Below are 13873 nucleotides of genomic sequence, written 5' to 3' on the forward strand. Positions count from 1 at the left end.
TCTCTCGTCTACTACAAAATATTATTTTTAAGTAAGAATAATAACGGTTAAATAAATATTCCTTTAATTTTTTTTTAATACACAATTATAATAAATATTTTCTAAAGATATATGTTGAAGTATATGAAATATATAAGAATCTTAATAATTTTTATGTATATTGTTAGTAATAAAAATTCCGAGAGATGAATGATAAAGTAATAAAGGACTGAAAAATTAAGGCGTATATTAAGGATTAATATGGAATTCATCATATAAACAATTTATAATTGTGAGTGTATCAACTTACATCACTAGGCAAGTTAGTTATAATGTAGCACATTCGTATTTCACTTACTATAAAGTTAACAGAATCGTTCCTAACATGAAAATGTAGAGAAAAGTTCTCTCTATCATAATTATATGTTTTAATCATGATAATTAGTTGTTTAAAAAGTTTAATGCCAAAATTATGAAAACTGTGCCAACAAACTCCGATTTTCTCTACTCCAGCTTCAGGTTAGAATTGTATTTCAATATTAACAAATAATTTGTGTGCAATTTGCTAGAAATTGTAAAATTTATATAAAAATATTAGATACCAAGATTTACTTTGACTGAATATGATCTTCTTCATTTATTTATATTAAAAATTTCTCGGTCAATATTTCACTTAACAGTATTATATCTATATTACTTATATTAAGTACTTTACATTCAACATTCTGCAAAGTATTTATAAAATTAATAATTTATTATATTACAAACAATATCAAAATTAAAGAGATTAATGATTGTATAATTATAACAACGAATAATACATATTTACGCTCATCACGAAATTTAAGTAGATTATTTTCATGAAGTTAAAGTTATGGCGTAACATGTTTGAGCTTTTATGATATCTTCACATCGCGCACACTAAAGAGCAATGGTAATCATGATAATTTTCAAGACATTCACGCTCGTTTAATTTTCGTACGATATATCGTTCGTACAAATTAGACTCTTGGGAAGTACTGCAGAATACCTCGAATCGCAAGGTAAGTTTCAGAAAATCTATATAAGTTTCTCTTCTGGGAATTGGAAAGTGCAAAATGTAGTCAAGCCAGATTAGAGTAATTTATATATATAGATTTATATATATATATATTATATATATTATATATATATATATATATATACATAGAAAAAGTTTCTAAATGAGCGTCTTTCATTCTTGATTAATTATTAATTTTTCTTCCGCATTTTCCAAATGACTGTGCGGTTTCCTATGGATAAATATTAATTAAAATGTTGTTGAATGTGAATTTACGTTTTGTTAAATGTAACAGTTTTAACAGAACCTGAAGAAATATTTAAATTTTAATGAAAAATTACTCGAAGAAAGATAATTAATTTTGAATCGACGAGATGTCGTTGACGAGGCAATTTCCTAAAATGTCAGAACGGCGCGCCCAAAATCGGCGGTCGTAGCGGTAAGAACGTGCATCAAAAGTTGCAAGTTCGTCAGCATCGAAGAAGTTATTCGTTTACTGTAATGACGTCATCATCGGAAATTGCGTCGACGCGCACGTGAGGATAATCTCGCGGAATTAATGACAGAGGCTACGTAGTACAAAAGTTATTCACATCTCTTTTTTCTCGCTCACAAGATTTCTCATTTATTCAATGCAATGTAAGAAAACTTTGCGAAACAGTACGTTGGTAGAATTCTTAATAAGAAGCGGGTACTATCGAATTCACCTAAATAAAATCACTGCTGAGCTTCTTGATTTTAGGGGAACATTGACTATTATTAAATATAGAAAAACGAAGTTCTAGAGTCTGCTTTAATTGAGAGTGATGTGTAATTATTAACTCGCTTTATTTTTACGATATCGGCACAACGAACGTTCGTGTAAAAACTACTCTGAAATTCTGAGATTTAATTTCAACTTGATGAATGGTAGCTGGTTTTCGTAATGGAAGTATGTAATCGATTCATCCAGTTGAATTACATGGCTCGTGTTGAACTTTGTTCAAATAAATCGGCTTTAATTATCATTGAAATCGACAAGAAATAGAAGATATTGTTAGTTCTTAGGGAATGATTAAGGATTAAGCAACATTCGCACAATGCATGTGCATAAACGTGAACGTATTTCGTTGTGGTAATATCCAGGAACTACCCTATGAAGTATGACACGTGATAATGAGGTACCTTGCATACAGCCGTGTTGCAATGCCAGGCTTTACTGTAACTTGCCATAGCCGACAACGTCAAGCACAAATTGCACGCACCGAAAGCTCGCCGAGCACTTGCGTTATGATGTTTATTTAGTATGATTACTATCGTGATGTATCAAGGATAAAATTGGCAATGCATCCAAGATGCATTTGCATTTAGGTACGAACAGAAATTGTGAAGTAGAATGTAAAAAAGGATAGATCGAGCGCTTTTGAGGAAGACGGAAAAGTACGCCAAGTGGGATTTATCTCCTACGAATAAACATAAATTCGACGGGATTATAGTTTGCCTAGTTTTTATCTAGTATCTCTATAGATCGCGGAGAGTGAAAATATACGTGCATATGAGCGTTACCCATATTCGCGTACGTATCTTTGTTTTTATATATTTTTATATATAAATACGGAATTATATACGGATGGTTGCATATTTGCTTCTTGTCTCTTCAGTCAATTTCTAATGCAACAATGACGTTTGTTACAGTGTGTACTTCGTGCGATTGTACATGTTTTTTTTATCATGTCGAGATCGCACTTATATGAATTAACGAGTATCTGAATATATATTTATTTTAATTTTTATGACCACTGTTTCAATGAAAAGATATATTGAATTTTTTCATAGAAAAAGAAGATAAAAACATGGAAAAAACAATTTTGCTGAAGTATCTAAAAAAATTTAGATAGATATATTTGAAAATAATTTTGTTAGACCATGCAAATAAATTTGTAGGAGAAAAATAAATAGGCACGATGAGCAATACTGCAAAAAGTTTTAACAAACCAATTTGAGCGTTCTACATAATTATTTTGATGATCCAACTAAATTATTTTCAGATTTATATCTAGCTTTTTATATCTAGCTAAAATTTTAGATAATTTAACTTAGATAATTTTATATCTAGCTAAAATTTTAAATAATTTAACAAAACTGTTCTTTTTACTGTACTATTTTTAAAACTAAAAAATCAAGATATAGCGTATTATTTTATTTTATTATAAGAGAAAGATAAAAAATTTTTAGATAACGATTACTTTTGAATTCAATGATAAATTTTAAATGATGATGGGAATTATTAAATGTTTCTACAATTTACGTAATTTTATCGATTGAAGCAATAAGTATAATAATAAGGCAATTGTAAATTTGAATTAATCAGTTTCTAATACTAATATATGATTGAATGTTTACCCTCGCACATTGTATTGTACATATAGTTCTTAGGTCATTTTTCCTCTACAATCTGTGTCACAGCATCCGCAAAAATCAGAAACAAAAGTGAACTCAAAGATGTATCAAAAGTTTAGATAAATGACATTATTAAAAGTAAAATAAGTCTTTGAACTTTATTACAAATTGATTTATGCATATTATTTCTAGAATTTTTCCCATTTTTTTAACTTTCTTTGTGACAACGCTTAGATTTTTTTTTTTATTACTTCTGACTTAATTCTTTGAATGACAAATAGATTATGGACATTTCTTTATATATTAATTGACACTTTTATGTTATTTTCTCTATGTTTAAAACTTATTAATAATGTCTTTATTGTATTTAATTTATCTTTTATATTGTTTTGACTTAATTTATACATTTCAACTTTAATGTAACCTGTCTGTTTCAATTTTAGCTTTTATTTTTTATTAACTTCATATTTATTTATTAATATTTGTATTTATTTCATAAGGAATGATCCAAACCATTTTCTTTTTATTTATATTTTCATTTATTTCATTGATTCAACTAATTATGCTAATTTTGTAACTTCACTGCTGCTGAACTCTATGCAGTCGGAACGTTCAATATTCTTTGAATTTTTCAAATAAATAAAAATCATCTTATTTTAAACAATACACATATATCATTACTTGATAATAACCATTAAGCTCTCCTAATTGAAAATAATTCCACTTTTTTAAGAAGATTCTACTTTCTATTTTACAGTTCGAGTAATATTAATGCCTCGACATTTCACTTCGAGGAAAATTTATTCAAGTTGGTCAAAGAATTAATTAAGGTTAATGGTTCTGGAACATCTTATATAATCTGCATCTCGATCAAACATCTCAGGGGAAAACTCGGAAGTTTCAAATTTCTTCTCCTATTTCATAATTTAATTTATAAAATAATTTAATATAACTCATTAATGTCATAATAAAGCCGAATGTAATACCCAATAAAATTTCGACTTTAAATCAACATTTTTAGGAGTAATATCGATTTAGTGCTTATTGTTAGCTTTCTACGAGAGCTAGTAAGTGCCAAGAGGAAATATTTTCATGGTGCGTTCTGCGAGTTAAAAATAATATGCGTAAAGAGTGTGCTATGTCCATTTGTCTCTGACACCATAACACCATAACGTTTGTCAAGAACAGTCTCGAACACGAGAGATGACAGTGATGGCGAAGCCACGAATCAGTTTCGACATCGATTCTAGGTTGTCGTTTTCCCAAACCGTCACACGAAATTTCAATTCAATTCCCGAACGACGAATGAGAAAAGTCGTTTCTGAAACCGACCGCGGTTATGACTTGTCAAAGTGAGATTTTGTCACTCAAACTTCTCTCTTGATATAAAAAAAAAAACACACAAAAAGAGTAATATAATAAGAATACATATCAATGTATTTCTTTGTGTACCAATCGCATTTGAACAAAAAAATTGCTAAAATACAAGCATTGATGTGTTTTATATTCATGTAATATATTTATGTAATACATTTTTTGTATTAGAGGCATTGTAAATGATTTAAGATCTCCAAGGAAAAATTAATGGGAAAATATGGCATCCCTGCACAGAGATATCGTCCGGTAATTGCCATAGCTTTCGAAAATTCTCTTAAATATGACAGATGGGAGAACGGCCGAGAAACTCGACATGAATTTCGTAATGGATCTATCATAATTACAGGACTGCATTTTCGACTAATACCGCGTGAAGAATAACGAGAGGCTCTCGCGGAATGAAATTGGTATTAATGATAAGTGAGGAAGTATCGAGAACGTATCGAGAATTGATAATTCGGACTGTGAGTCACTACGACAGTCACGTACATCAACTGATGGGCATATATACAGGTATATGTACGCTATACATTGTGGAACCAGTTTGCAATCGGAATCAATACATTGGCGAAACGGTTTTCTAATATCTCGCTTTGATGTCTCGTCCGATTTTATCGAACCCATCGATTGCTTCAAACACAAGATGGGAATTATACATGACAATCCCAGCGTGTTGGAAAGCCTGATCAAAAGCGTCACACAAGACAATCAAGAAAAAAACAGTAGACAACTATGAAGAATTCACGAATAAATGGAAAAGAGTTAGTAGTAAAAATAAAAAATCGATTGATGAAACAATTGGTCTTCAGCTTTATGATGGAGCTTGGTAGTATGCTGTTCACAATTCCTGCGCAATCTTAGGAAAATCGCGCGAAGCACCCCACAGGGAGAAGTCTCATTATCTCTGACATGTCAAAAACTTGGATGAGAAGAGTCGGTGACTTTTCCCGATGCGGTATCGAGAGCCGGAGATTGGATCTGCCGATGCGCCATGAATATTCACGAGGACGCGGATGTCATTTTACGCAGTTCATTCGGCGTTTTGGTGTAAGGTGAACCCAACAATGGAAAGGTGCAATCACTGCTAGTTATTTGTGTATTAATCCTGAATAATTGGCAGCTTCGGTAGCGGTATTATCAGTGCTTGTGATCGTCCGTTCGACTTCCGATTGATAGATCACTTCGAATTATGAATTCTTCGAACTCTCAACGGTTAATAAATTCATTAGTCTCGATGGATTAACACTTCAATGTCAACGTGGACATTTTGTTGAAATGGATCAGATCTCCGCAGATGCGCGCGCTCGAATAGAAAATCCATCAAAATTCGTCGATACCATCGGTCAATTCGAGTACAGCGCTCATTGTGGAATTGGTGGAGAAGAGCGTAATATTTCACGTAGCCTACCATCATTGTAGGACCAAAGGAACCGTTCGAGAGAGGCTTATTGCGCGGATCCTCTAAAATATGCATCACCGACGGCGTTTACATGTCGAGATACGTGGTGTGCTATGTAACATGCAGCACGCCTTTACAGGCTAACGCGATGTACTGGTTGCCCGACGTATCCAAAATTCAAATCACGCGGCACTCTTCCTCGAACGACCCTTCGTAAATGTGGACGTATAAGCCTGTGAGATGTCGAAGGCGCCCATAGACATTACGATTTTACGAGGGAACATAGCGACCGCACTGGTGTCTGGCAAGAAACCAGCAAGAAATGCATATGCATCAAATGTATCAACACGTAATAAGAAGACATTATCTAAGTGAAAAATAACAGCAAAGAATGTCGATTTCGATTGATTATATGTAGTTATTTCGAAACTTATTTATGATCTACGATGAAATCTTAACTTCCTATTTAGATGATCGAAATGGATTATTAGATGATTTATCTAAATACAAGAATGCATCTAAATCGGCAAATTGTTGAAAAGTAGATGTCGAAATTGATGTGAAGGTGTTATCCGAAGAATAACAAACTCCTATTTTTCCAATGACTCGACGACAATAAAACCTGTTGATGGCTAAGTGTAATTGCAAAGATATGTTCGACTAATCGATACGCGAGTGAAAGTGCACGCGCACCATTGGCGATAATAAATATACGGAAACGAGAGCTTTCGAGACATCGAGAGCCCCGCTAAACGATTTAACGACAACCGGAAAAGTGTGCGTGTGATCCGTGAGAGGAAAAAGAAATGGAGTCTCGCTGTATAGATCGCTGTTACACGGGTGTCGCCCGACGAAAACGTTACGCGACGTCGTTTGGTCGTCCGTGATCGAAGTAGAGTCGATCTTGACTATTTTTCTTCCGTCGTCAAAAACGAAACAAACGTAGGACAGTCAGCAGTGGCGCCGAGAGTATAAAGTATCAACGGAAAGTATACTTACAAAAAAGTAAAGACGTATAATACGTGTAGATATGTAATATATGCAGTGTAATATACATCATAAAATAGATCAAAATATACATTATTTTATATCAAATCATTAATAAGATAATTCTGTCATTAAATCATAAGGTATTACTTACTAATTGAAAATATAATTTGGAAGCTAAAGCTAAAAAAATTTTTATAAGTAAAAAAATTACACTAAAATATAAGCTAAAATTCCTCGATAAATTAACTTCAAAATTTTCGACTTTGTAACATAATAAAAATCTTCCATTTGTTAGAAAGTAATTTTAACGAAAATAATTTAGCGAAAATTAAAAATCTTAAGAAGTAAAAAAATTTACACGTGATTTTGAACATCTACGTGTCTTGTGAGCTTTTATTCCAAGCTAAATGTATACTGTGTGTATATATTACATATCGTGTAAACAGTAACAATTCCAACCGAAAAGAAAGGAAGAGGTGTGTCTGGCTGGTGTGCAGGCAGGCATGCTAAGAGTTACGTTACCTAGGGTGAGCTTCTCGCCAGAATCGGGCGGCAGGGTGAAGCCCAATAGGGCCATGCTCGATATCAGCACGCAGGGCACGATCAGGTTGAAAAAGTAGTAGAGGGTTCTCCTGCGTATCTGTATCGTGAACGTGACGTCAACGTACGGCTCCGGGCAGCATTGATATATTAATGTGTTCTTCTTTCCCGGCATACCTGGAAAAAGTGCCAGCACCGATGTACACGCCGACATATCTGTCCAAGGGACTACATATGACATGGATACATTTCAACACGGCGGAGTATAATCGCTTGCCTATCGATTGTACTCCTCGATTATATTCCAATCCTCACTTTCTTTTTTTTCTATGTTTGCTATTATATTCCAACCCTATTTTTCGTTCTTCTGCCGAGAACATAATAAAGCACTTGCCTATAAATATATCACTACCGCTATATCTCTTTATTATTGCTACCTTTGTCTTCTTTACTTTTTGTTACTATATCTATATTGTATCTTGAGGGGACTAAAAGCCCAAGTCATAAAGTTGGGTCTATCTATCATCCATCCATCTGTTTTATCGCGAGGCTACGAACTGGTGAGAGAGCCGTAAATGTTGTCAAGTCATGGCGGCACCCAAAGATTCGTGCGAGCGAGTCACGTCGACCTTTTTTTATAACAATTTTTCTATGATTCTCGCGGCCTTGTTTTAAATTACCTTAGGATTACGACTCGACTCGTAAGGAACAAAAAGACCTTGTGGATTTGCGAATTTCCGCTTCCATTCCAGTCCATTGCGACGAGTTAAGCTATTGGTAAAACAAAACTTGCCATCCTCGCGAATTTTAAATACGGTGCATCTGTCGATGCATTTTCTCGAAGATAGTGGAAACTAAAAACTAAAGGAGATCTTTGACCGTTCTATATGTTTTTCGTGGATGGAGGATTTCTTAATAGCTTCTGATCGAACGGGCTCTCGAATCGATCTCGAACATCGCGGAATCGGACACTCACTTGTTGCTGGCTCGTACCTCAGAACACTTTTTCTTTGTATTTCGACGCGTGGACCACGCTCGATGCATCTGCCTCGAGATAATTAACATGTTTCCGAAAATACAACTTTAAAACACGACTTTAGGGGCAACACTCTTAATTACGCACATCGATGTGTCGATTGTATCGACTATCAACACAGAAGAGCATCGAATGTATCATTTTGTTGGTCGAAAGCACCGAGCTGTGTCTATGCGTTTTATTTTTTGACAACATAATTGAGTACACTTTGTCTCTGTCACTTCTTAAACAGCCAGAGTTTTATTAATTAGCTTCAAATTTTTCTTCCATTTATCTTTTTTACTTTGCATAAAAAAAGATTACTTCATTCACTTCCATTAGATTCATTAACAAAACAGAAATATAAATGTATATATCATTTATTACAACAACACAAGTAAAAGAATCATTAAAATTTTGAATCATTAAAATTTTGTAATTAATTTTATTACAATTCGATTAATTTTAAAATGCAATTTTAGTGTAAATAGTAAATATTACTATTTACTACTAACTATAGATAGATAAAATATGTTTTTTTTTAATTATTTCTTTTTCTCTTTATTACCACTTTTTTGCAAACAATTAAAAAAATTTCAATTTTTAATTAGTGAAAAAATTTTTAATTGTGTCGTTGTTATAGTAAACAAGCAATATGTTTCAAAATTATTTTAACTAATAAATTATTTTAACTAAAAAAAAAGCACAATGTTACTTTTTATATTTTCATTTCTTTTTCTCTCTTGCAGTTTCATTTCAGGAGAATGCACTTCTCTTTTTTAAAGGCTCTCTCTCTCTTATGCGGAAATCTTCAGGGATTTTTTCAAGCTGCTAGACCAAGACTATCATAGATTCTATCTCTCTTTGCAGTTTTGGCGTGTCGACAATCCCGAATCCGCTTCAAGAAAACCGTCATACATGAAAATAGCATTTTCCGATGCGAGCTCAAGGAATGCAGTCGTAAAAGAACATAGCTAATAAGTGACGGGTAAGAAAAAGAAAGAATACAGAAAGGAAAGAGCGCTATGCTAGGTCGCTATAGAAAATCACCGCCATAAAGTCATACGCCATTGCGGCATCACCGAGACATGGAAGCTTCATAAAATCTTTCGATTTCTATTTAGTCGCGATCGTGATTTCGCGCGAAATGAGGAACTCTAGGATGACATCGAAAGGAATAAGAGAAGAGAGAAGGAGAGGAGAGGAGTTGCGGTTTCTTAACGGCTTCCATCAGCATTCCTTTACACATCAATGACGCTGTTTCGTATCACCAGTGAAATTTGCGTTCCAGAATTCAGTTGAGAAGCTGGAACGAATCAGGATGACAGAGATTTTGTTTAGCAATATAGCCCCTCTTCTTTTATAAAAGCTAGAATTTATCACAAAAGGTAGCGCTAGAATAAATGTTAGAATGAAGTTTACGAAAAAATATATAGAATTTAAAAAATATTTTCGCTGAATAAACAAACAGTAGTATGATTCAAGATAAAAAAGAGGAAATTATTCAGTTTTTTAAATAATGATATTTTTTTTTACAGAGTTGAGATGCCAGAACAAATACATTTATATTCGTGAATATTTAATAAACCGACTTCATAAAGACACAGTCACAACTTGAATTGTGTATTCGTATTATTTCTTAGTGCGATGCATTCAATATGTGACGTAAAGCCAGTTGGAAGCAGAGAACGAGCTCGTTAAATTGTGAGTACAAGTTTCGGAAATGAAGAATGGCTTTTAAAAAGTATACGAGATCTCATGCTTGCGCTGATATTGAACATAACCTGAATTAATAGTTATCTTGTCTGTGTAATAAAATGCGGATGAGAGATTATACATTTAGCTGTTGAGATGTGGCCGCGTAATTACTGCCCGAAAATAGAATCGTTGAATTCCATAATAGCTCCTTGCAATATATTATTGCATTCTATTCGTAATTCCGTTCCCATTCCGTACTTTCACAATGTACACGCTGTACAAACAGATTCGCAAATTGCGACGGATTAACGGTAGATGTATGTATATATCATTGTGCATATGTGTCGAGAACACATGAGGATGAACGCGAAACGGCCAGAGAGAAAATTTAAATTATGTCAAACTGACTTCTTTCTTTTCTTCCATATTTATATTAATCATTTTTTCTTCCCAAAATAATTTTATGGAAGTGCAAATAAAATCAATTATTATGCATACACAGAGAAAAACGTAAAGTAATATACGCTAGAATTCTAGTAAATTTTATTAGAATCAGCAAGTTCGTATATAGAAACAGGCGCCTACTTGTGTTAAAATTTGCGTTACTTTTTTTATGCAATTGTTGTATAATCATGTAAGATATTTTTTTATATTTTTGTGAATTTCGAGAGTTATTCGTGTTTAGTCTTGAAAATAGTACAATTTATTAATAGCTGAGATTTAGTTGCACATTTCGGCTGATTTTCAGCTTGATTCCTGCCCAACCCGCGCGCAGTCTAAATGCCGATCGACATTTAGGCTGCGCACGGGTTGGTGAAGTAAGGGGCAGGAACCAAGCTGAAATTCGGCTGAAATGTGTAACTAAATCCCAGCTCTGAATTGTGCTTTATTGTAAAGTAAATCTGGAATGGATTTACTATATTGTAATGTACTTTTTACCTTATCTCCAGCATTTTTACTTTCAGGCAAGTAAAGTTTGTCAAAAATTTGGCAAAGTATTTAATATAAAAAATAGCCAGAATTTTTATTTATTTTTATTTTTACTAATCTTGTAAGGTAAAGATTATTCAACCTTTTTTTTTCATGTAAAAGCGAAAATATATATTAAAAAGTATGAATGTGAATTTAACACCATAAGTATTAAATATCCATGATGTTAAATTTACATTACGTTGGTTATTTATATCAACATCAGTGCGGTGAGAATTATAACATCGCATAGTATAATATTTATATTAATTTTTGATATAAGTTTAATAATAATTAAAGAGTAGCCTTTTGACTGATATTTCACCGTTAAAACAATGCATCAATCAAATTTTGGTTTAGAATTTCATTCCAATCAGCAATTTTTAATGAGAGACAAAGTGTCATAAACAATCGTTGATATTTTAAGCGTTGCTCTAATACATATTTGTTTTAAATAATATTAATCAAATAAAATTCTTAAAAATTTTTATTTATCCTTTATATATATAAAGCTTTTATATTTGAAGCAACATTTTATACACTTCCGCATTCGCTGTAGAATCCATTCATTGACGCGCATCGAGTCGATTCGAGATTTTATTCTCAGCCCTCTATAGGCACGTTTCTTTACACATACAAATACAGACACAAATACACGTGCCAATACAGAGGCAAAGTCTGATTGGCAGGTAAACTTGCTCAATGAAACTCACCGATGAGGTACCATTCCCCGTTCATGATGAAATCGGATAAGTCACCACCCTCCTGTGAGTTGAGTACCAGATCGAGCTACCAAGGTCAAAGTTTGATTAAGACGGGCACGTATCTACATGATAGGGACATTCCGTTAGGTAACTCGAAGCCGAACGTATGCATGCAGCTATGAATTCCGCTTGCATCTACATCTACTCTACGAAATGATGCATTTGCAAACCGACGTTACATGATAAGGCGTGCAACGGGAGAATCCGCTCGGCCGTGGGGCGGTGCGAAGAAGAGACGGTGATTTCTCTCTCGTGAAGCAGCACCGTGCGCGCCTGGAAAAGCGCGTTAGTGCGGCCGACAGGCGGAAAACTGGCTCTTTATCGTTGTTGAAAATTGCTTTTCACATGGTCAAGAAGTTCTCATTTCTGACGAAGTGTTCACAACTTCCTCGGTTCTACCACGAATACGTAGCAATCACATGGCCGCTTTACGCGAAAACTTGTATCGTGTGCCGTTGTAAATGTTTAATAAGGCAATATACGTGCGTATGTATATATATATATATATGTGTGTGTACCATTTCTACTAAAAGTTGGAGAAACGGAAATTGATTAATTTTAATTTTCGAGGAGTTTCAGACTATTATATATCTCACGATACAAAATTTTCGAAGATTCAAAACATTTTTGCGATAATTCGATAAGTTCTTTATCTAATAAGTTTAATAAAGATGTTAATCTAAGAGCAAAAAATAAAATCAATAGTCTTTATTTTTCGTATCATATATTTTCCTGGCGATAAATATTAGCTTTAAGAACAATTTGATTCATGAGATATGGCGCTTATAATATTACTCCGCATAGATATTTTAACGTTTAGATATTTAGATAGATATTTAGATAGATATTTTAATGTCTGATAAGAGCTAATCAAAAGATTGTACAGTCTGCTACTTGTCTATGCGGATATCGCGCTGTACAATTATATTAAAATAATTAAAACGAAATCTCGAACAAAAGATTCCTGTAGCTTCCATCTCTTCTCTTATCTACGAGGATTGGAGGACGGGAAAGTGACGATGTTGGAGATATCTTGAAAGGATCTTCGATTCTTTTTTAAGTCCCGTGTTGCTCGCCGGGTATCTGTTGCTCTTTGATCTACAGCCAAATAGGATATGGTTTGGCTGATTCCCATGGGCCATTGAAGGCTTCAAAAGAGCTCTTTTTCAATGGATAGAATTGCCCTGGATGATTCAATATTTAATCATTTACAGAAGCGCGTTATCGCAGAAAGATCTACGTGAATCATAAACCGAATGGGATAATTTTATGTAAACTCGTAAGTATTTCGATATTTTCAATATACAAGTCTTGCAAACGCCTTTTCATTCCTTTTCGTTTTTCGTGATACCGGCGAACGTTATTTCTTGAACGAGAGATATTATTATTCGTAAAGACGTTATTTTCCAATATTCCTGGGCACAATGAAGGTAAAACGAATTTGATAAGACTTCAACAGTCCTCGATGCACTTTCGAGCAGTACATCTTCTTTTTCTGAATATGTGCAAAGATCCGCTCGTATACTAAGAAAATTGTAAAAAGGTTCTCTTGGGATGTAGCAATCACATTTGCAGTTCGATCGTCACCGATTACGTCGCATTTATTTTCTCGTTCTCGAGAAGATTTCTTATTCGGTCATCGACTTGTCCAATCAAATCAATTCATTCATCCTCTTGCCATCGTCTTTTCTCTTTCCCATCCAAATTGATCTCTCTCTCTCTCT

The 13873-nt window shown here is 33.6% G+C and overlaps 1 protein-coding gene across 1 annotated transcript in view; it reads right to left on the minus strand.

Moving 5' to 3' along the window:
* LOC105620882 (neuronal acetylcholine receptor subunit alpha-7) overlaps positions 1–13873 on the minus strand; it is a 271050-nt gene that overhangs the window by 90789 nt on the left and 166388 nt on the right. Inside the window, exons 6-7 of the mRNA XM_012202359.1 lie at positions 12099–12174; positions 7686–7880 (exon numbers count right to left, since the gene is read on the minus strand). Of these exons, the coding sequence (XP_012057749.1) occupies positions 7686–7880; positions 12099–12174 (271 nt within the window). The remainder of the gene's footprint in view (positions 1–7685; positions 7881–12098; positions 12175–13873) is intronic.

Source organism: Atta cephalotes (genome assembly GCF_000143395.1).
Source record: "Atta cephalotes unplaced genomic scaffold scaffold00030, whole genome shotgun sequence".
Taxonomy (NCBI): domain Eukaryota; kingdom Metazoa; phylum Arthropoda; class Insecta; order Hymenoptera; family Formicidae; genus Atta; species Atta cephalotes.